Source organism: Cryptomeria japonica, chromosome 11, assembly GCF_030272615.1.
Source record: "Cryptomeria japonica chromosome 11, Sugi_1.0, whole genome shotgun sequence".
In the NCBI taxonomy this organism is placed as follows: Eukaryota; Viridiplantae; Streptophyta; class Pinopsida; order Cupressales; family Cupressaceae; genus Cryptomeria; species Cryptomeria japonica.
The window spans coordinates 633,703,302-633,727,304 of NC_081415.1; the positions used below are offsets into that span (position 1 = coordinate 633,703,302).

A 24,003-nucleotide genomic window follows, 5' to 3' on the forward strand; every position below is an offset into this window, starting at 1 on the left:
TTTGCATCCAATCAATTGCAAATTTCGTCTTTGCTATCCCTCCTTCCAATTACCTTCCCAATCACCACTATTTTTTCTGGGATATTTGCCCATTTTGTTCACTTATGGAGACAAATCAACTACACATGATGAGGCCTTTAAGGTTTTGTTTCCAAATATATCTGCATGGGAGTCGCTCATTCCCTCCAGCCATTCTATACTTTGTGCAATATCAGGCCCTCCCATCTTCGTTGAGTTTCGTTTGGATTTTGCATTTCTGTACTTTGCCTTGCGCCAACTATGCGCCGTTTCTTTTTACTATATTATAGTATATAATATAGACTATGATATATGTTATATAATATAAATTATATATTTTATAAATATATAATATTAATATAATAAAATTATAATAATATATATATATATATACATATATATATTAAATCAGATATGTCTTAAAAAAAATTTAATGATTCAACATGAAATGGATATTTGTTTGAAATTGTTATCTGACCTACTTTGATTCTTACCATGGTAGCATGTACTTTTACCCAACAAAAGTAAATAGTCCAAGCAATTTTTTTGCAATTTTGGGCAAATGATTTTTAGGATCGATGCTAAAACATCCGATGTAGTTATTCATATGATTAAATGATAAATTGAATAGCATAGCACTACCATAATATTTGATCTTCTAAATGGGATGAGAGGCCTCCCTAAATAGAATTCTCAATAAGAGAACCAAGGACCAACATCAAGAGGTTTAATGGATGACTAAGATTAAAGAAGGATTAGAGCTTTGGATAAAAGTTGAAGTCAAGTGTCACATGAGGGATAGGATCTAGGGCTTATGACAAGGTTAGGGCGACGTCCTTAAGGGAATGACTAGGATTAAGAGTTTAAGTTGAGATGGATGAATATGGTATAAAGTTGAGTTGACTTTTCAATAGGTGACTAGGTTTAATGAATGGGGACAAGGTGTGATACTTGTTACATGACTACAAGTTTAGATTATGGTCCATGTGAACAAGATAAAAGACTAAGATTGAATTAACAAGGATAAAAGTGAATTAAGAATTTGTGAAATTAAATAAATAAATAAAATAATCTTTATATAATTAATGAGAGTGAATAAAGGGATGTGTGTGCGTGTGTTGAACTTAAAAAATTGAGCAGGAAAAGTAAGGAAAGACAATGTGTGTGTGTGTGTGGGGGAGAGAGAGAGAGAGAGAGAGAGAGAGAGAGAGAGAGAGAGAGAGAGACGTGGACCAAACAAAATGAAGAAAAAAAAATCAAGTAAAAACTTTTGTAGAATAAAATTGAATAAAGTAGCCAACCACATATAAATGAATATAGAAAGTAAAAAGTATAGAAGAACTAGGGAAGAAAAGAAATAGTAGAATGAAAGGAGGACATTAAAAAAAAATACAAGAAAAAAAAAGTAAAAAAAAAAGAAGAAAAAAGACATTCTATCTTGTCTTTTTTAAGTACCTTCTCTCTTCTTTTTTTCCTTTCCTTTCTTATCTTGAATTTATTTTGAATGTCCTCCTTTCATTGTGCTATTTACCTTTCTTCCTTTGTTCTTCTATACTTTTTACTTCTTTTATTCATTTATATGTAGTTACTTTATTTAGATTTAAACTAAAAAACCAATTTTATTCTTATTTTTCATTTTGTCTCAATTTCTTTCTTTTCTTTATTTATTAGTTCAAAACGTGTTGTTTTAGATCGTTATTAAAAAAAACATCTTTTAATTTTATATATAATAATTTATTTACATTTTAATTAGTATTGAGACTCTTTTTATATGTTTCCTAATGTCTTCTCTATCTTTCTATTTATATATATTCATATTTATACATATATACATGCTTTTAAAATAATAATATATAATAATACTTTTCCTTCATTTAATTTTTAATTTTGACACATGTCTATACATTAATTGTTATTTATTAAGTATTGATCTATTCTTATATTTTTTCTATGTTCTCTTATATTTAGTTCTCTTGTTCCTCTTTTTTTTTCCTTATCAGTTACTTACCAAAAAATCTATACAATAACTTAAAATTAAAAAAAAAAAGGGAGAAAGAAAGAGAAAAAATTAAAAAAAGGACGAACTTAAAGAATTAATAAAAATAAAAAATAAAAAATAAAAAGAAAGAAACAAAACAAATAAGATAAAAGATCATTAAAGGGAACATGGAAATTGAGATAAAATGAAAAAAAAAAAATTAAAATAAAAGAAAATTAAAATTGAAGAAAAAATTTAATAGAATAAAACTAAATAAAATAACCATATTCACTAAAAAGTATAAAAGAAAAGAAAAATAATGAAAGAAAAGACCTCTATTTTGCCTTTTTAAGTGCCTTCTATCTTTTTTTTTAACCTTTCTTCTTTTTTTTTTTTTAAATCTTGAGTGTCCTCCTTCCATTGCGCTGTTTACATTTCTTCTTTTGCTCTCCTATACTTTTTACTTTCTTCATTCATTTATATTTGTTTAGGTTTATCCTTAAAAAAAATCTCAATTTTCTTCTATTTTTTTCATATTTTTCATTTTGTCTCAATTTCAGTTTATTTATTAGTTTAAAATGTGCAATTTTAAATGATTATTAAAAAACATCCTTTCAACCAATCACATAAACAAGTGCCTTAATAATATTTAGTTTAATAATAATATTTGTTATAATTATTAGAAATATTTATTTATTGTAGCTAATATTAATCAATCATTTACAAGTAAAATAATTTTTGTAAATTATAAAGTTAAAAAACATGCATCTATATTATAGAAAAAAGTTGAAAAATATAAAACAAAAGAAAATATTTTATTTTCATTGGTCTAAATAATTTTATTTAATAACCATTTAAACATGACAAATGAATTTATAAGATTTTGATTATTAATAATAATTTATATTATTAAAATAATATATTATTTTATTTTATTTTTTAAGTTGTAAAAATAAACCTTTGAATAATTGATTTGTTTGGAAAAAAAATAAAAAATACTCATTTAATTTTTTTTTAATAAATAAATAAATCAAAAAATGTCATTACAATTTTTATAACTTATATTACATTGAATAAACTCATAATTTATATTATTATATTATAATGCAATGAATATTTTAGATCAATTTTTTTTATGTTGCTTAGGATTTTTTCACAATGATTTAGTTTAATTAAGTTTTTAGAAAATCAAATTAAAGAAGGTAAATAATTTTAAAATGCATGGGGATTCTGAAAAACCTGAGATTATGCGTTATTCGAAATGGTCTAAATAATTTTTTTAATAACCATATAAGCACAACAAATGAGTTTTCATTACAATAGTATTGCCTAACGACATCAATTATTTTCAGAAAAAAATTAGTCATTCCCCTATTATCTTTTAGGTTTGTTTAAGTTTCTTCCCTAGGACCTCATCTCCTTGTCACTTCCTTCTCCCCAACCCCATTTTTTATGTGTCTTTGTTTGTTGTTTATTTATATTTAGTTTCTTCCCTAGAGAGTAGTGTTCGTCTCACCTCCTTCTCCCCACCCTCATCTTTTAAGCTGTCCTAGTCTGCTCTTTAATTATTTTAGTTTCTTCCCTCGGACCTTGTGTGATGTGTCACCTCCTCCCCACCCTCATCTTTTAAGCTGTCCCTAGGGCCTTGTGTGATGTCCACCCTCATCTTTTAAGCTTTCGAAGTCTTTCACCTATTATCTTTTGGGTTTTTTTCAGTTTCTTCCCTTGACCGTCTCCTGTGTCACTTTCTTAGGTTTTTCCATCGGACCTAGTGTTTTATGTCACCTTCTCCCTACCCCGATCTTTTAAGATGTGCTGTCCTAATCTGCTGTTTACTTATTTTTAGTTTCTTCCCTCAGACCTTGTGTGGTGTGCCCCTCTTCTCACTGCCCCATCTTTTGAGCTGTCCTAATCTGCTGTTTAGTTATTTTTCATCTTTATACAATCCAATCCAAAAAAAAAAACCAATCCTCATAATCTAGTTTCACATCAGATTCAATAATCCAAAAAAAAAAAAAACCCTTTTTTATCTTTACTCACGTTCTTTCTTCCGACTTTAGTTGATCTTTTCCCGGTAAATTTGATCCCCCGCGTCCCCACGTATTTTAAGATGCTTGCTCTTTAATGCCCTTTGCCAATTCCGCTGCTCCCTCGTTAAGTTGTCACGCATTTTCTCCCACAAAACATGGGAAGAATTTAACGCTGGAGCACAGTAAGCATTCAAAAAGTGTGAATATCAGTATATACGAGCGACGACTTTGTCATGTTTGTGAAACTTGTTCAACAGGGGTACGTGTTGCAAGCGTAGTGAGCTGTGTTTCACACGAGAGAAAAAACAAACTTTCTTATATTTATTATATAACTAGCGCAGTAACTCGCCCACTTCCGGGCACTTCGACATTAATGAATAAATGATTGATGAGTGGAGTTATTTATGTTTAATCACGGGGCAGAGATGAGCAGCTCAGTGGGTTTACACAGTAATAAATTGATCAGTGACTTTGTGGGGACAGTACAGTTAATAGATTATACAGTGCCATATACTATAAGACAAATGCAGTCAGTCAAGATTCAACATTTTATGGGTTTTAAATTGGTTACCTAGGTTGGAAGGTAGATAAATGGTAGCTGTAGCAGTACAGTACATGTAAGGAAGGTACCCTTTTGTCTCCAATGTCTTATCTGCTGTATATATATTTGTGGATGGTGGTAAAATTTCCAGCCGGAGCATTGAAATACCCTTAGGAATCTCTTTGTTTTTTCTCAGAGGTTGTTATTTTATCAACTACTTCCTCCAAGCTGGTTGTCCTTTACTTGTATTTGACTTTCTTACCTTCTTTGCACTGCAGTGCTTGTAACAGTTATGATTATGATGGCATTTTACTTTCTTGCTTCTACTGTTTTAGATTGTTTTGATCCGTTGGTGTTTTGATTTTGGTTTAGAGATTTACCCACTCCACACATTTTCCCTAATGGTTCAAATTAAGTGTTTTTCTGTTGCTGCATGGTAGCTGTAATTCACTCAGTCCGTAATTCTGGCATTTGAATAATGTTGCCTTGTGGCTGGGAGTTAAAGTTTAATTCAAATATAGCTGTCTGTCGAATAGGAGTATGATTGCTCACCTCATGCATGTCACGGGAGTGTTTAAATTGGACAATATTATCTCCATTTTATCCGCAGAATGAAATGAGGGTGCTTTAGGAAGAGGCGGTCAAGAAGGGTATTGTTGTTGTTGTTGAGTTTTTGCTATGGATGCAAACAACGATTCTTGGGATTGGATTGAGGAATCCTTGACATTGGATGCCGATTCACCATTAGGTCAGTGAATTTTTTTTATGGTTCTGGTTTTTTGGGCTTCCTTACTCCGTTCTTTTGTTTAATATACAATCTGATCTTTGTGGGCAATGAGCAGTTATATCTCAGTCTCTGTGGGATGAATGGGCTCAGAGTGAGGCAGATGCCCAGACTTTGTTTACATCCACACCTCCTTCATCTGAAGTAGCAGAGCTCACAATGCCCACATCCTCTATCGCCAACAAACAAGGTTAATTGGATTTATCTCCTTATTCTGAGATTGATTTCAGTCTATTTTAAGAATAAGCAAATTAATGTAGTTTGGGTTTGCAGCAGTTGAGCTTGAGGTCACAGACAATCAAGAAACCTGTGAAAAGGACAGTCCCCGGTGTAAAAGAAGGCGGATGCTTCTCTTCTCTGGAGATCACTCTGGAACTGACATTTCTTCTTCCGACCCAATTCAGCAATTTGAAGAAGCCACAGCACTGGTGGGTCACAGGCACTTGCGATATCTACAGATTATAAATCTCATAATCAAATATTAACTATGGGAATCATTTTTGTTAACAGAATGGTTGTGGCAGTGATCTGTTAAGTGGATATGAGGAAATGCAGGTACCAGATTCAGGAAGTGTTGCTTTATGGTTCTCTGGTATGTATTCGAAACAAGCTATGTGCCAAGACTGCTTTATACTTATTCAGAGCAATAATGGATCAAATTTTATGAGCAGAAGAAAACTTTTATTATGCAAATGAAGCCTCAGAAAACTGGATGCTTGGATATATCCAAGAACGAGAAGGCCTGAATTTAGATTCCCATGAACAGTTGTAAGTAAATAAATTGAGTTTCTTCCTTGGCTGTTTTGGAGCCAATCTATTTTAGAACAAATTGCGATTGAATATTTATTTTTGGCTTTACCTCTTCATCTTCAAACCCAATTATTGATGCTTGTGTAATTTGTTTAAACCCTATTTGAACACTGTAGGTGTGTCCCGGTACCTGTGTGTTCAAATCCAGGTATGATGGTTCTATAAACTCATTGCATAACTGCATGCGCAAGCCTGACAATTTGATTTATATGATTTACATCTTTATGCACAGAAAAGGAAGTTTCATTGCCTGGTTTACAGTCGACAGCTTCTGCCCAACTTCCCCTGTCTGGTAAGCAAACCTTTTCCAGAATGTTATCCATAATGTTATAATGGTCTTGCTCAATTTTCTTTCCTTAGGTGATAAGAATTGCCAATCTAATATACTTGCATTTGGAGGATAGTTGTTTCGCAGGGTAAGCCTAAATTGGCAACACCTGTGGCATACCCATTTGCAGTAGTGAAACCCAGTGGAGTAGAAGGAGATGTGACTCTTAAGGATATTAACCAGCGGATTCTAATGCCGCCAACTAGGCCGATTCAACACCCTGTTGGTGATCATGCTAAACCTCCATCTGCTGCTTCCACTGGATCAGGGCTTTCTGGGAAGGCTGTAGTTGCTCTGACCAAAATTCACACAGAGGGGAAAGGAACAATTACTATTATGAGGACCAAAGGCTGATTGACCAAACTTATCCGTGCTGGAGGCAAGTGTCTTTTTGGGTTCAACTGTGCAGAGAATAAATATCCCGATATTTCGGATCTGACTACTTGGAAATTCTTCTATAAATGTCATAATGTCAGGCGTTGTAAATTATATATCAGTTTTCAGTTTCCTCTTTATTATGTGATCAACCTGCACCAGGCAGAAATATGCATACCTCTTAGGCTATCAGAAATGTCAGATTTATGTATCACAGAGACATGCAAGATGGGGATTGTACCAATGTAAGACCAGATGATACCAATGCGAGTTACATTGTAAGATAATTTATGTCTGAATTTTAAATGTTCTCTCAAGTTGAACCAGGGGAGCTCATCTGGATTGTAGGCACATACATATCAGTGCCAAGAAATTTTGGGGCCAAGATACAGGGATTATATCTGGACCAATCCATGGAGTGACTCTTGAATGCAAGGTTTTTCAAAATTTTACAGAGGACTTTAGTATAATATTTAAATGAAAACAGCATATTAAAATACAATAAAATTGCGGCAGATTCTATGGACAGTTATAAATAATATCATTTGTATCTGAATTTTCATGCTACACAAATTGAACCTGTGGTGTCCATCTTGAATGGAAGAGAGACCCACATTTATGGCACAGAATTGTTGTGATGTAGAACAAGGACTATATGAGCATCTACCAATGATCTGAAACTTGAATGCTGGTTTTCCTTTAATTTTACAGGAGACCTATCTTACAACCGCTTCAATGGAGACAGTTGTAGTAATATGCAAATAAATATGTGAAGATGCCAATGCAAGTTTTGCTTTAAGATCAGTCATATTTGTATTTTCTTGTTGATTTTCAACCTATGAAATCCATTTTGAATTTAAGACAGATTTATGTTGGCTCTGGGAAATTGATTGGAATATAATTTAAAATGTGTATATTTTGACTAACCCATACGGTAAAATCAATTTTTCTGTTAGGTTTGCAGAGGACTATAACAAATAGTTACGTGGAATCAGCTAAATTATTGTTCTTGGTGGGATGGGTTTGAGCAACTGGCTATTTTTATTTGTGCAATTTGATTGCTGTGACAATTCAAATATAGAACCTCATTTCAGATTCCAAAGCCAAACATACAGATCTGATGAAGAACACCATCAAGGCAAACTCAAATTACAGAATTTTATTCAGTATGAATTTCTTAACCCTACGCTTGTTTTAGATTCTAATTTACAACTTTATATTATAGATCTCGGACCTTATCTTGAGAAGAAAATCTGGGATAATCTGTCCTGTACTAATCTGGCTAATATTTTTGTAGTCCAAATTAACCTGATGCTGGGTTTCAGAAAATTATGTTTATAAATTTTTAGTAAAATAAATATGCCTCTTTTCCTATATGCGTTTAAAAACTCTTGGAATACTCGAGCACTTAAACTCAATTTTCCCGAAATATAAGCAAAAGAGAGCAATTATTGTCACAACCAGGGATATGGGGGATAGCTATTTGCTAGTGAATTATGATTAGAATGCTTGGATGATATTTGTATCAAATTCACCTCTGCACCCCTCCATTTTTATAATAATAAATTGAGAGCTCATTAAGAACTTCTGATGATCTGAAGTATCTTGCAATGGGATGTCTTGTAACTGTGATTGATTTTAAATGCATTTTTAACTAGAGTTGGAAAAACCTGGTCCAGTTACATATGCAGGAATTCCTGCAAAAGTCAGGCGAATTTTATAAACAATTAAAAGTACAAGCCTTTACCTGGCATCAAGATGGATCTCAAAGTTAAATAAAAACTACAGAGAACCAGATTGGCCCACCAGCCTACCGTGACCAAAAATGCACAACAGAGGACTGTGAAACAAGAAATTGCAGTTTCTCTATGATTAGCATTATGCTTTAACTTTTGTGTACCAATATAAGAATCTTTCTAGATTACAATGCTTGTATTTTTTTTAGGCAAAGAAAAACTTTATCTTGTACCAAGGCCTTTTTTCTTGTTCTCATTAATCTTGGGCAATGTTGCTGATATTTGCACAGTTGAATCAGGCAGTGCTCTTTATAAAGGTCTTGACCAGTCAATGTTAAAGGCCATTTTTGCCAGCCTTTTCTTATGGTTGGATATTCAAGGCACTGCAAAAGTTTCTGTAAAGAATTCTTGTATTGATATCTTTTGCCTTTTACCATTTATGTGAAATAAACAAAAAAGAAAAGACACTGAAATTAGCTTCTTGGTTGCAGGTGGGTCTATCCACTTTAGCCATAAGATTCTCTTTAAGGCAAACGATGTGGGGACATAAGCTGCATTCAGGACTTTCTGACTGGTTAATTATGATTAAAATAAGGTCAACAGTTTGGTCCTGAAGTGATCCTACTTTTGCAGACAAGCTGTAAAAAGAAACTCAGCACTGATGCAATAAAATTCCCCCACACAGGGATTCATGGTACAACTTAATTAATGTGTCTTTGAAAAGCTATTTTATTGATTCCTATCTGCTGAAAGAGAAATTGAGAGGTTATATTTGAAATCTATGAACCATATCGCTATAAGCCATCTGTGGGTTCATATATAGACCGCTCATTATGAACTATAAAAAGACCTACCTACCTTTATATAATAATGGTTACTACAGAACAATAAAACTTCATTTTATTTTATTAGATCCTTTGGGCTGAAAGAGAAACTGAAAGGCCATATTTGTAATCTATGATAACATCTTGGATTTACTAGAGAACATTACAACTTCAAATTATATGCTTAATCAAAGTTTGGACAGCAATGTGGTTCAAAAACTTGTTAACTTACCAAAGCTTGTCAATTGTGCATTTGACAACAGATAATTTTGGTCAGTAAATTATCTTGACCAGTTCATAAGTGCTTCTCAATAACTAACATGGACAAGGAAGACTAAACTGATGTTTATTGTGTGAAGTCTTTGTTTTGTGAAATTAATCTCTTTTAATAGGAAAAGGAAGTTATCGTTTGTTTGTTTATTTGGTGCGGTTGATTGAAGGGGAAAATATAATTTAGATTTAGTTTATTTTAAATAATAAAAAAAATGAGTGGTTTTTTAATTTATTAACAATATTATTTAAATGTTGTAAGATTGTTATTTTCATTGGTTTTGTATATTATTATGAAGTACAAGTTGACTAATACAATTATACTAAATCATATTTAGAATATGCATTCATTACAATTATTAGTTTATTTTTAATTATGTAAACCTTTATCTTGAAGGTATTGGATATTCTTTATACAAAATATAGCATATATAAGACATATTATTATTTTGACATGACATATTATGTTGTTTCTCCAGACAAAACTATATGCATATGTTATATAGTGATGGGGGCTACAACAACCACTAATTTTAATAATTCTATATTACCATTTTCCATGAAATGCCAACTACAGTCCCTTTAGGATTCAAATTTAAACTTGTTTCTTCATTCTCTCTTTCACCCATGATCAAATTTAAATTTGTTTTTTCATCTGAACTCTCACCTCATCCATTAAGGAAGCAGTTTCCATAGATACCAATGATTGTAAAATGTGCTTCTTGAAGGGTTGTCAAAATGTTGAAAGAAGCCTAAGTATTGTATTGTGTGGCCCATTGTGTTGGAGTAATTAGGATAATCACCTAAGCAATTATCAATAACGAGGCCCCTTATTATTTTATTACTCTTAAAACTGAACTTAGGAGTGTTTTTTATATTTAGATTGAACTAATTGTAGTTCATCACATAGCATAGGATGAGAACACTTGTAATGATCTAATCTAAACCTAGGGATTCATCTTTTTATTCTTATAAACATTCATTATAATTATTGTAATAATCCAAGTTATTCAGACCAATCAAAACAGGTATATCAATCTTGCTTATCTAGATCAATTTCTGTCTCAAGGTTGCATGGCACTCAATCATGGATTGGTTTTTTTCAAATGTGAGCTTTGGGGTTCACTATCAACTCCAACATGGTATCAAAGCACCAAGTCTATAGCTTCTTGTTCAAATTTTGAGAGGAAAATCACCTCACCTTGGAGAAAATAGACATGACCATTAGATCCAAAATGGTAAAAAACTTTTTGATTGTCTATCAATTCACCAAATTAGGATAAGTTGAAAAAAAAAGAAAAATATTTAACAGTACGGACCCTTGCATTGAAATCTATATGGCACCCAGTTGCCATTATTTCTCATAGGCCATACAACATCATTTTGGCATGGGATTGATTTTTTTGGGTTTTCTCCAAAAATTTGCACAAAATTTTAAAAAATTATCTCTAATCTTTTAATTCTAGAAATTATAATAAAAAAGTCAATCAACAATTATAAAGTATGCCCTGTACCCTACATTGTTAGAGATGACAATGTTGACTTTGTTTGGTTGGCATTTACTAAGTTTTTGATGATGTTGGCTTTCCATATTGACTAGTATTTCCCTAACAACACATTTAACTAGCTAACTGATCATCAAACTCCCATCAACATCCTAATTCCAACATCACCTTTTCCTAGTAGCATAATAGTAAAATAAATTCCTCCCATTCAAAATATTTTGATCCTCCAAAGCATCCTGGAAAATCTATTGAATATTCTGAGCACTCTAGCGAACTTGCTAATGATCGTCTGTAGTGCCTCTCCTTGATTCATCCTTTATGATAGGATGTGTTAAATACTTGTGGGTTTGTTTGTGTTCTTGATGCTCCTTGCTTCTTGTCTCATTTGTTATATTGATATTCCCTTTGGTAATAGTGGACATGTTATGATTATTATGATGTTGAATTCTATATTCTGGACTAATTAATGGAGTTAGGTTTATGATTAACTTCATGATTAATCACTATATAGGAAATGCGGTTCATGTTTATTGCTTTCTACATTAAATGCGAATGATGTTGATGTAATTTATTATATTATGTCTTTGCTAACATGTCTCACTATTGTGGATGAAAAAGGGACGATGTCTCACCACTCATTTATAAGCGGGGTGTGATGTTGCGATTCTCTTTCACCTATGTGTTTACTTTGTGACTGTATATGTACACACACACATGTTGTGCATAGACATTGGTGTTATGCAAGGTTGCAGGTACTAGACATCGACTCCCCCTGGTCTCACAAGTCTGAGTGTGTCCCTAATCCCAATGGCAAGTTGATCGAAGAATGATATAATGTCAGCTCTACTATTTTGGTTAAGTCATCTTGTTAAGAGCTATGTGGTATTTTATTAAATTATTATATTGGGTTGATTTTATAATGTTGTGGTGATTAATTAATTGATAATTTTATATGGCAATAATTAAAATCATAGACAATCCTTCTTCTTCTAACAATCCTAATTCTACATCACAAGAGACAAAGCCTATTTCCGTTGATGATCAAGAAAGTTTAGCAACTAGAATCTTTTGGAAACTAAAATATGACAAGATTGCTATTTTTCCTTTTGTAAAATTTAGCAAAAAGCATAAAGAAGGAGATGAGCATTGACTTTTTCATCGTAGCTATTGTCATTCTCTTGGAAAATGTAAAGCATTTAAGGAATTTGTTCAAGATCATTTTGATAAATCTCAAATAAATCTTTCAACTGATATTGCTCTCCTTCTAGGTGAGAAAGTAGTGCCTTAGCACTCTTCTCACCCTCCATGTTGCTCCTCACCCTAGGACACAAGTAGTTAAATTAGTTGGGGGCTCTTCATCATAAGAGGTGATTATTTTTCAATTTCAAACATCTTGGGGTAGCAACATGGTCCATTCTTGCTTCTATACTTGGGGGGCAAGAACCTTATCCCTCTCTCTCTCTCTCTATCGAAAGTATCACTATTCCCTTTAGGGGTTGCATTTTTCATGTTTTGGTATCCTTTCTTGCATGAAATGGCATGTCTCTTATGACTAATCCCTCCTTAAGGGAATTTGTGATCTTTGCTTCTCTCTTTCTCTTTGAAGATTACCTCTTCTTAAGAATTGCATTTCACATATATAAATGTCTTTTCTTACAATTCCTTCATGTGAGTATATTTTGCATTTGCTTGTGTCTAATCTCTCCTTAGAGGTTGTTTAATTATTCTCATTGTCCTTATACTTGGGGGACAATGATTTCTCCCTTTTCTCTCTCCTTTCTAAGGATCCACTTTCCTTTGTTGAGTGGTGTTTGCTTATGATTTAATGTCATTCCTTGTGTGAAGTTCTTGCTTGCCCAAGGATTCTCTCTTATGTAAGAGGCGTACGTCCTTGGATACAACCTCTTTTTCACTCGCCAATGTATATCCTATTATAAACTTACCCCATTTGCATTGCCTCAAAAGTGTGTCATCCTTCGTCAAGAATCCCTTTCACCTAGCAATACGGGGAAGATATGCATTCTTGTTATCCTTCCCTTCCTTTGGTAGAAGATGTTATGTTTGTTCAACAAACTCCTCTTGGAGGTAGATGCCTTTTGAGCAAATATCTCTTCTCCTTCAAGAATCCTCTAAACACTTGTTGCAAGATATCTCTTTTTCAACTATCTTATCCTTGCTTGAAGAGTACTCCCTCTTTAGCTTGGATTTATGACATTGTTGCTTAAAGGATATCTCCTTGGTGTTGAAGGTAGGTATCCTTGTTCTAGCTTCCTTAAGACATCAACATAGGGCTATGTTGACATCTTAAGGGGGTGGGGGGGGAGGGATGGGGGGGCACCCATATTTCCCTCTTTGTACTATATTGTACCATATTTTTGCATGTCTTAAATGGGGCGTTTACTCGAAACCAGAGAAAACAAACTCTTATATGAGATACTTCACGTCCAAAACCAGACGCAACATTTGATATATGTCTTAAACGGGGATACACATTCCCGAAACCAAAGAAAACACTCTTACACAAGATGTTCTCTAAACTAGGCATGTATATGTCTTAGATGGGGTTACACATTCTCGAAACTAGAGAAAAACTCTTACACAAGATGTTCCCGAACCAGACATTCGCCCCTTGGCATTCACACAGCTGCCCCTTCACATTTTTATTTGCATTATATGTCTTAAATAGGTTGAAGAGCGCTTGAAACCAGAGGTAACAAACTCTTATACGAGGTACTATACACTTGAAACCAAACATCACTTGTACACACACATGAGGATGAGTGGAACTAGTGGAACATGACTAGACTATTCCTATTCTCCTCCCCAACATGGATCACGTAGAACAACACATTTAGGGGCAAGTGTCCATGTCATTTCTCATAATTCTTCTCATGGATTACCTAGAAAAACACATCTAGTGTGTATCCATGCTCTCTCTTTCCTTCTTCTCATGAACTTATAGCTTTGCTATTAATGGTTCATGGATGATGCATGCTTTGCTCTTTTATGTGATCAATTGTGTTCTTGAGATGGAATTTTTCAAGAATGATATTAGTGGTTGAGACTTTGATATTAAGGTCTCTTTGGCTAGTTGACTTGAGGTCTTGTCTTTGGTCTTTAGCTTTTGTGTTGTGGGTCTTTTTCCTTTTGCCTTTGTTTGTCTTTGTTGGCCCCTTTGTTTGTCTTTTTGTTTTTGTCTTTTCTTGTGTGCCTTTGCATATGTTTGAGTGAGTTAAGATCCCACGATTGGGGGCTTGGTCCCTTGAAATTAGGGATGTCTTATAATCCTTGTGATTATGCTCCTCATTGCTCCTCTTCTTCATCTCTCTTTCATCTACTTTACCATGAGTATTTACATAGGCTCATACTCTCGCTAAAGTAGGGGCTAATTGTAGCATCCTAAATTGTACTCCCTCACAATTTAGCCCACATTTTGGCCCTCCTCTCAGCATTCATGTCCCAAAGATGGACTATGACCTAATTTTGCTTATACCATTCAAATTTAACCTCATTCCACTTAGCACATCACATGGCCCTTTTTTTATGGCCCTAAAATGAGATAGGACCAGGGAATGGTGCCATGGTCCTCATTGGGACCAAGGCGTGGCACCATGGTCCTACCACGCCTTGGTCCTCTTAATTAGGACCCCAATCTTCTCCTCTTAACAGTCACAATGAGCTACCAGGATTGTGATCTCTATGTCAGCCTATGTCAGAAAATTAAGGTGTTTTTCGATGGGCAATTATATAAGGAGGTCCATGCCTCTCATTCGGTAGATATAGGAGAATCATAAGGCATCCAATAAATCCGTATTCAAGCAATCTATCATTCAAGTGTTGAAGCATTCATCATCAAGCATCTCTAGAAGTCTTCAAGGCTGCATATTCTTCATTGGTCCATTGTGGAGAAACATTATATGATTCATATGCAAGCATGTGTGTGTGATTTGGGTTTTGGCATCTTCATGCCATTTCATACAGCATATGTGGTTACATTCAAGAAGTAAAGCGTCATTATCAATCATTGTAAATCTGAGGTATATCTCTTCATTATTTATTTTAGTGTTTTCAATATTTCACTCAAGGTTAATTCCTAAACTAGGGTTTGACTTAGGCAAGCCCCTATTCCCATCCTATTTCCCCTTTCTATCTATGTGTAGGAAACATGTACCAAGTTGTGATCTTCAGAATAAGAATTATTTATAGTGACGAATCAATCATCCATTGGAGTGTGAAAAGTTTAGAGGACCAGAGCGACGGGCACCACAATCTCGACATTTTAGGAGCTCTTTCTGGGAATAGGTCTGGATTTTCTTACATTGCTCATATCCAAGTTTGTGGCTCAATCTCGCGACTGTAGCTTACTGCTTTTGCATTTCTACTTCAATTTCTAGCACTTTTACCCTAATTTTAGTAATTCAACTCACAAAAGAGGTTTTATCAACTCCCCCCCAATCCAATCAAAATTCTCAGTCCTAATCCTTGCTGGTTTGTGACTAGATCTATTGGATTGGACCCTCTTTTGAATGTAATGGTCTCTAAGCCACACAAATAGTAGTTTCTTCTTTCTATGGTGAAACGCTAATTTTTCACCATTACATGCAAAAACCAAGGAGACTCCTCCTCTAGAGAAGTATGATAATGAATCTCAAAGATTAGAAAAGAGGATTGATGAGTGTCTCCCTCGTCCAAATACTATCAATTGGATCCACATAGAAAAGTGCTCCAATAATCACAAAGAATACCTAAGGAGAAACAAAAGATAAAGGAGAAACTAGATTTGAAATGAATATAGAAGAGGCTGCAGCTAATGTAGAAAAGGAAAAAGGTACTATTGCAAGTGTTGAGAAGAGCAATGAAGAAAATACTAGTGAAGGATCCTCTAATTCCTTCAAAGACCTACTAGGTCTTCAAATGCACTTTGAGTTGGTAGTAACTCCATAGTTAAGACATATTCCTACTCAAGAGGGACAAATTGATCTATCAAACAGTTCCCTTCTTCACAAGTTTCAACTAGGAGATCTATTGCAAACATGAACCAAGAAAGAATTATTTCATGATAATGTGAAGAAAGTTGGTCTCATTGATGAAGTAGTAAGGTTCATACATGAGGGCTTACCAGAGGTAAACATTGACCCATCATTTTCTTCAGAACAAAAAATTGAGGTTTCTTATGGGTTCCTTTAAATTTCATATGCCACATGTAGAAAACAAAGCAGAAAATGAAGCCATAAGAAAGTTCAATGACATTAGGAAAGATGGATTATTTAATAAATGTACAAATGCACACACCTCTTTATAGAAAAACATATAATTGTTTAAGAATAATATTAGTGATGTGGCAATATTGTACTAGTTTTGTCTGAGTTGGCCAAACCACACAAAAGGTATAAAGGGACAAGTTGACTCAATTGAGTCACAATTTTTTTAGCTAGATGAAGCATATGACTTGACAAGTGATAAGGATGGCTCTATAAGGGCATAAACTGATTAGCTTCATGTGCAACTATCTCTGCTATAGGAACAAAGAGATCATATTAAGAAGTAATTTTGTATGTTAAGAAAAGTTGCATAGTTAAGTTTGGCTTCCTTGGTTAGCATTTTGAGAGATGCAGAGCTGATAAAGAAAAAGATGAAGACCTTAGACTGTATTGATGTTGTTGAAGATCTACATATATAGTTTGAATGTTAGACCTGAATCCTCCTCTACAAAAGCTATAGGAGACACCACTTGTGTAGAGCTCAAGGTAAAATATAAGAGTATTTTCTTCAAAGAAGGCTTAAGTAAGATAAGTTTTAGTTTTGCAGTTTTTATACAATAACAGTTTTGATTGGGAATCTCCATCTAAAGGGAAAATTTTTGAAGTATTTCACTTTGATAGGGGGAGTATGTATAGTATTCTTTTTGAAGCAGATATTTTTTTCCCTTTGTCCTTGATGTCAAAGGGGGAGAGAGAGAATAGTTGTTTGTACACATGGAAGAGTTATTGGTGAAAGGGGGAGAGCTTGTAAATATATACATGGTGTTGCCATAAAAGAGGGGGAGATTGTTGGCAATATGTGTTGTCATTGATGTCAACTTGATGTCTGACACTATGTATTAACAACAAGGAGATAATTGAAGTATGTGTGGAGGATATTAATGTTCTTTGATGGTGCATAGACATGTTGAAGATATTGGAGAATAATTGTGTCGATGATCAGAGATGTTGAAGATAGTCCAGAGAATTACTTGATGTCATTATACTAGTCCGGAGAAAACTAACTTGGAGAAAATAGTATGTATTAGACCATATGTTGCGGTGGTATTGGATGAAGTTTACCTGCTCTGAGGGTTAGTTCTATGATGTTTTGGTTTATTGATATGTTTGGATGCCAAAGAAAATTTGTCTAAGTACAAAATAGTTTGGTTCCCTATTATTGCGTCACAGTATTTTACTCTGCATTCCTTCCTCTTGTGTGGTTCTACAATCATGCATTGAAACATGCCAAATATCATTTTACCAATTTTCAAGTTGTAATTATTTGTACAGAGAAATCTATAAGGGTTGGATTTGTGTTTCATAGTTTGGCAGTACAAGTTGTCTCAGTTGGGTCAATAGAATGCTTTGAATTCTACCACATTTATTAGTATGATCTTGTGGTTTTGGGATGTGATTGAAGAGTGTGTTGGATTAGTGACAAGAGTTTCAGAGTTATCTGTGCTTCAGTGCATGTTATTCTTCATAATGATTTCATACAGTTGGTCTAGTTTGCACTATATTCTATAGTTTGGTGATGTTACTCTTATGCACGAGCATATAATGATTGATGTCTTCAAAAGATGTTATAGGAAGGTTGTAGAGGGTTTCCAATGCTCTATCTTGGGCCTACAAAATATTTTGAGCTTCTCTCCAATGGTAAAGAGGTTAACAGTGAGTTGTCTTGACAATAGTGTTGATAAATGGATGACAAAATGTGTTCCTTCATTTTTGGTTAGTCCAAATATATTTTAATAATGTTGAAAGATGTGTCATGATATGATTAAGGTTCAGTTATGCACTATTGGCAACAAGAAGAAGGAAAACTGAGAGGGGGGGGGGTGAATCAGTTTTCACCAGATTAAATCAATTAAGCACAATCTCAGATCTGGTCAACTGTAGCAAAAAGAAAGATAACAACAATAACAACACACATAACACCAATATGTTTGACGTGGAAAACACAATTAAGGGAAAAATCACAATGGAAACCTACCCACAATAACATGATACTCTGTAGTAGTATGTGTGAATATTACAATGGGGAATGCACATGCATTCAGGCACATTTCCTAGAGCTCATTGCTCAAATTATAATGACCTAGTAGGCTCCAACCCTTAGGGAAGGTTCACTACCTTACAAAAAGATTCAGACTACAATCCGAAAACAATGAACTCCAAAAATAGCATCTACTAATGCCTGATGACAGTTTCAGTTAAGCTCAAATGTCTTCTCTTCACCAATCTCTACTCAACATACCACACCGAAAGATGAATTCACATGTTCGCACATACACCACTCTCTGATAATTCATACTCAACACCTATGACCCAAAATTACATGAATATTACACCCATTTATATAGATCATCAACCTTGACTACAATGTCGGCCAAACCCATAGCACCTAATTACATAATTACATCACATGATACATAAATCAACCACCTAACCAATATAATGCCATAGAAAACATAGCATGGACCTAAATGAACTTCTCAAACACGCACCACCACCAGAAATCTCACCAAGAACAACCGCAACACATTACACCACCAAAACACCACATAACATGAAGAATATTACCAGACCATGAAGATCATCAAGAACGCGCAGAATAATCAATGCAGACCACCAAGAAAAATAGGACATGATTAGGAAACACCAATAAGCATGTTAGAACCATCTGCAATAGCTGCACCAACACCACTTATGCAAATCTTCATCGATCAACATGCTAATGTTCAAGAACACTCAACAAAAGAAACTTGGATAAGAAAGATAGCTTCTAGAGAACCAAATCATGAACCACTTGAAATGAAGATACATGCGAATGTCCAAAACATTCTCCCAAAACCACAACACAAGTTATGATCATACCAGAGCTCACCGGATCAAAAACCAAACTCTGCCAGCCACTAAATAGAAAGACCAAAACCTCAAACTGGATCAAATGATATGATCAAGTAAACTTCCAGATTACTGAAACCAATAATAAATGAAGTATTCCAATATCCCAAATAGATAGATCAACTCACTGCAATCACCGGATCACCAAAACAATTCTCTGCAATACCAAAACATAGGAATATGTTAACATCAATGGCAACAACATATCCTAGCAACAAAAATGTCCAACAATCTCCCCCTTTGGCATTGATGGAAACATATATAGGTGAAAAACAATCAATGCAAAGGAATAAACCAATGTCAACAAAATCCAACAAGCTCCCCCTGAGGTCATGCACACAAAGCTCCAAAGATAAAACAGTTTTTCACATGCTTCTCTCCCCCTTTGACAATAATGCCAAAGATATAATCTGATCAAAATTATCTCCCCTAAACAACATAGTCACAACTCTGAACAACTCACTAACTACTCCAGCTAAGCAGCAACATCAACTCATCAGCCCAAATAAAGAGATAAGAATGTGAAGTCCACCGGATTGATGCATCTTAATGCATCTAGTTCTCATCAGGAGGGGCAGAGACTCCTAATTTGTCTCTCAAACACACAAATGTATCTGTAGGCAAAAGCTTAGTGAAAATATCTATGATCTGATATATTGTAAATACATAATCCAGTTTTACTTCTTCATCACTAACTTTCTTGCTCAAGAAATGATACTTAATTGATATATGCTTCGTTTTAGAATGCAGTACCAGATTCTTGGAAAAATTAATAGAACTTGAATTGTCATAGTATATAACAATAGGCTCATCATACATAACTCTAATGTCTTTCAACATTTGTCTCATCCAAACTACTTGAGTACAATTTGTAGCAGTAACAATGTATTCAACTTCAACAGTAGATAAAGATATAGCATCTTGTTTCTTGCTTGCCCATGACTCCAACTTCTTCCCCAAAAAGAAAGCTCCACTAGTAGTGCTCTTTCGGTCATCTACATCACCTGCCCAATCAACATCAGTAAAGGCACATAGCATAAAGTCATCATTCTTCAAATACCACAACCCATAGTCAACAGTCCCCTTCAAGTATCTAAAAATTCTTTTAATAGCAGTAACATGAGTCTCTTTAGAATCAACTTGAAATCTATCACAAAGACACACATCATGCATAATATCCGATCTAGTCTGAGTCGGGTACAACAGTCCACCAACCATAGATCTATACAATATCTGATTCACTTTCTTAGATTCATCATTCTTAGATAACTTGCATCTAGTCACCATAGGAGTTCCAATAGGTTTAGTATCAGCTAACCCAAATTTCTTCAACAATTCCTTCACATATTTAGATTGAGAAATGAAAATACCTTTACCAGTTTGAGTAATCTGCAATCCTAAGAAGAATTTCATCTCACCTATCATAGACATCTCAAATTCTTTTTGCATATCATCAGCAAACTTCATACTCAAATCATCATCTCCTCCAAAAATAATGTCATCTACAAATACTTTAACAATCAAAGTGTTATCATTCTCAACCTTAAAGTATAAGTTACTATCAACAGTACCTTTACAAACTCCCAACTTCATCAAATACTTATCTAATCTTGCATACCAAGCTCTAGGGGCTTGTTTCAATCCATACAATGCTTTCTTCAATCTGCATACCATGTCTTCTTCATCTGATAAAGAAAATCCTTCTGGTTTCTCAATGTAGACTTCCTCCTCAAGATCACCATTCAAAAAGGCTGACTTGACATCCATCTGATAAACTTTGAAATTCTTGTAAGCAGCATAAGCTAGCAGTAATCTAACAACTTCAATTATAGGTATGGGAGAAAAAGTTTCTTCATAATCAACACCTTCCATCTGAGAGCATCCCTTACATACCAATCTTGCTTTGTTTCTTACCACTTCATTGACTTCATTCTGTTTATTCCAGAACACCCATTTAGTGCCAATCACATTTTTATCTTTAGGTCTTGAAACAAGCTCCCAAGTGTTATTCTTTTCAATCTGATTCAACTCCTCCTCCATATCTTTTATCCAATTCTCATCCTTACATACTTCAAGAACATCTTTAGGCTTAATCTTAGAAATCAGGCATATCTCTTCAACAAGAAGTCTTCTCCTAGTCATCACACCCTTGTTCTTATCACAAATAATCTGATTCTCAGAGTGATTCAATTTTACATACCTCAGAGTCTTCAGATTATTCTGATTCTTAGGCTCTTGAAGTACTTCATTGGCAGCAACAATATCTAGATTAAGTGTCTCTACTGAATTAATCTACTTTAGGATCTCAATCTGTGTAGGCTTAGAGACAATATCTTGTTCATCAATCTCATATCCACATGCTCTAATTTTCTTACCAATACATTCATCAACTTTTAAATTTTCACTTTCTACTATCTTCTTCAACCTCTTATTATAAAACCAGTAGGCCTTGCTCTTAGTAGAATATCCCAAGAAGATTCCTTCATCACATCTTGCATCAAACGTTCCTATATTCTCATCTCTTTTTATATAACATTTGCTTCTAAAAACTCTGAAACATCTAACTGTAGGAACATGAAAAAAACATAGCTCATAAGGAGTCTTAGCAAAATCACCTTTTATATGCACCCGGTTGAATGTGTAAACAACAATGATAATAGCTTCCTTCCAAAAGGTTTGCGCAATATTTCCTTCAATCAACATCATTCTAGCAACATCCAAGATTGTTTTGTTCTTCCTTTCAACAACTCCATTCTGCTGAGGGGTTCTAGGAGCAGATCACTATCTTCTAATTCCATTCTTCTCATAGAATATATCAAACTCATTGGACGTGAATTCTCCTCCTTTGTCAGATATCAGACACTTCAGCTTCAACCTTGTCTTAGTCTCTACCTTTGCTTTTAATATCTTGAATTTCTCTAATGCTTCTGATTTCTCCCTTATAAAAGTCACCCACATCATTATAGAGTAATCATCAATCAACAACATAAAATACCTGTCACCCTGCATGCTTCTCACTCTAGTAGGACTACACAAGTCAGCATGCATAAGATCTAATAGTCCATTAGATGTATACAATTTTCTTTTAAATGATGTTCTTGTTTGCTTCCCCAACTGACATTCTTTACATACTAGATTAGAGGGCTTTACAATCTTAGGCAAAAATCTACAGCTTGAGTAGAACTTATCCTTACCATACAGTCAAAGTTAACACGACACATCCTTCTATGCCACAACCAAATTCATCTATCTGAGCAATCAAACAACTTTTCTCACCAACATTCAAATGAGAGATATTACCTCTAGTTTTAGTCTCTATTGCAATCTCTACATCGGAGGCATTCAGAATCTTGCATTTACCATTCTTGAATTGCAAATCATATCCTTTGTCAACCATTTGTCCAACACTCAAAATATTATGCTTTATTCCTTCAACATATAAGACATCATTAGTGTTATTCTTACCATCAAAAGATATAGAACCTCTACCATGAATCACACAAGCTTTATCATCTCCAAATCTTACTATACCACCATCATACCTTTCCATACTCACAAATTTATATTTATCACCTGTCATATGCTGTGAACAACTGCTATCAATTACCCTTTCATCTTTCTGTTCAATCTTAGCAACCAAATCTTTCTCCTCAATAATGCAGCTTATAGGATTCACTGGTATTGGATCATCTTCTTCGATAGCAATAAACACAAACTCATATCTTGAATTCCCATTGTCTTAATCTTTTTCTATCACACCTTCATCAACATCATAATAGCATCTCTTCTGATTTATGTAGTTTTGGTAGGGCTTGAAGGGCTTATCATGCTCATCATATCTATCATGCTTATCAAATCTATCATGTCTTTAATGCTTATCATACCTAGACATTCTTTCAGGACACCTAGAACAAAAATGTCCTATCTTATTACAAGAGAAATATTTCAAAGGTAACTTTCCATCATACTTACTGGCTCCCTTATGCAATCTTTGGGCAATAAGTGCTTCAAGATCATCAAACTCTTTCTCTTGTTCTTCCATCTCTCTCATATCTCTTTCATATCTTGAAACCCTAGATGAACTCTCTCCTAGATCATACAATTGCTTCCCGGATACAGAGGCTTTAAATACAGTCTCAAATTTACTATGTGATTCTCCAAACACACTCAACTCAAATGTAGCTAGCTTACCAACCAACATATCTCTTGTCACAATAGTCACACTTTGGATCTCATCAAAAGCAACAACTTTAGCTTTATAAGCAGAAGACAAGGATCTTAATACCTTAGCAACAATCTCATCTCCCTCAAGAGTTCCACTGACACATCTGATGTTCATAACAAGCTCATTCACTTTAGCCATAAAGGAAGTTATGTTCTTGAAATGAAGATACACACAAACATCCAAAACATTCTTCCAAAACCACAACACAAGATATGATCACACCGAAGCTCACTGGATAAAAAACCAGACTCTACCAGCCACTGAATAAAAAGACCGAAACCTCAAACCGGATCAAATGATATGATCAAGTAAACTTCTGGATTATTGAAACCAATAATAAATGAAGTATTCTAGTATCCCAAATAGATAGATCAACTCACTGCAATCACCAGATCACCAAAACAATTCTCTGCGATACCAAAACATAGG

General features: G+C 34.2%; 1 protein-coding gene across 4 annotated transcripts; it reads left to right on the top strand.

Moving 5' to 3' along the window:
- Window positions 1-4,408: 4,408 nt before the first annotated feature.
- LOC131063170 (protein XRI1) lies at window positions 4,409-7,390 on the top strand. Of its 4 annotated transcripts, none has more exons than XM_057996952.2 (9): window positions 4,409-4,652; window positions 5,178-5,315; window positions 5,410-5,541; window positions 5,625-5,779; window positions 5,862-5,943; window positions 6,023-6,119; window positions 6,278-6,309; window positions 6,394-6,453; window positions 6,566-7,390. In XM_057996952.2, exons 2-9 carry the CDS (start codon window positions 5,246-5,248, stop codon window positions 6,841-6,843), a joined length of 906 nt encoding a protein of 301 aa, XP_057852935.2. In that variant the 5' UTR covers window positions 4,409-4,652; window positions 5,178-5,245; the 3' UTR covers window positions 6,844-7,390. The 4 variants fall into 4 exon arrangements, with proteins under 4 accessions (XP_057852935.2, XP_057852936.2, XP_057852938.2 ...); XM_057996953.2 differs by having other exon boundaries at window positions 4,641-4,765; XM_057996955.2 differs by lacking the exon at window positions 4,409-4,652 and having other exon boundaries at window positions 4,727-5,315; window positions 6,026-6,119.
- The last annotated feature ends 16,613 nt before the right edge of the window (window positions 7,391-24,003 follow it).

Bases quoted from the DNA above. Each gene is read 5' to 3' on its own strand.
- LOC131063170 (XM_057996952.2), top strand. From the start codon at position 5,246: ATGGATGCAAACAACGATTCTTGGGATTGGATTGAGGAATCCTTGACA. The intron at 5,944-6,022 runs GTATGTATTCGA...TTTTATGAGCAG, and splicing joins TGTTGCTTTATGGTTCTCTG to AAGAAAACTTTTATTATGCA. The intron at 6,120-6,277 runs GTAAGTAAATAA...TGAACACTGTAG, and splicing joins TTAGATTCCCATGAACAGTT to GTGTGTCCCGGTACCTGTGT.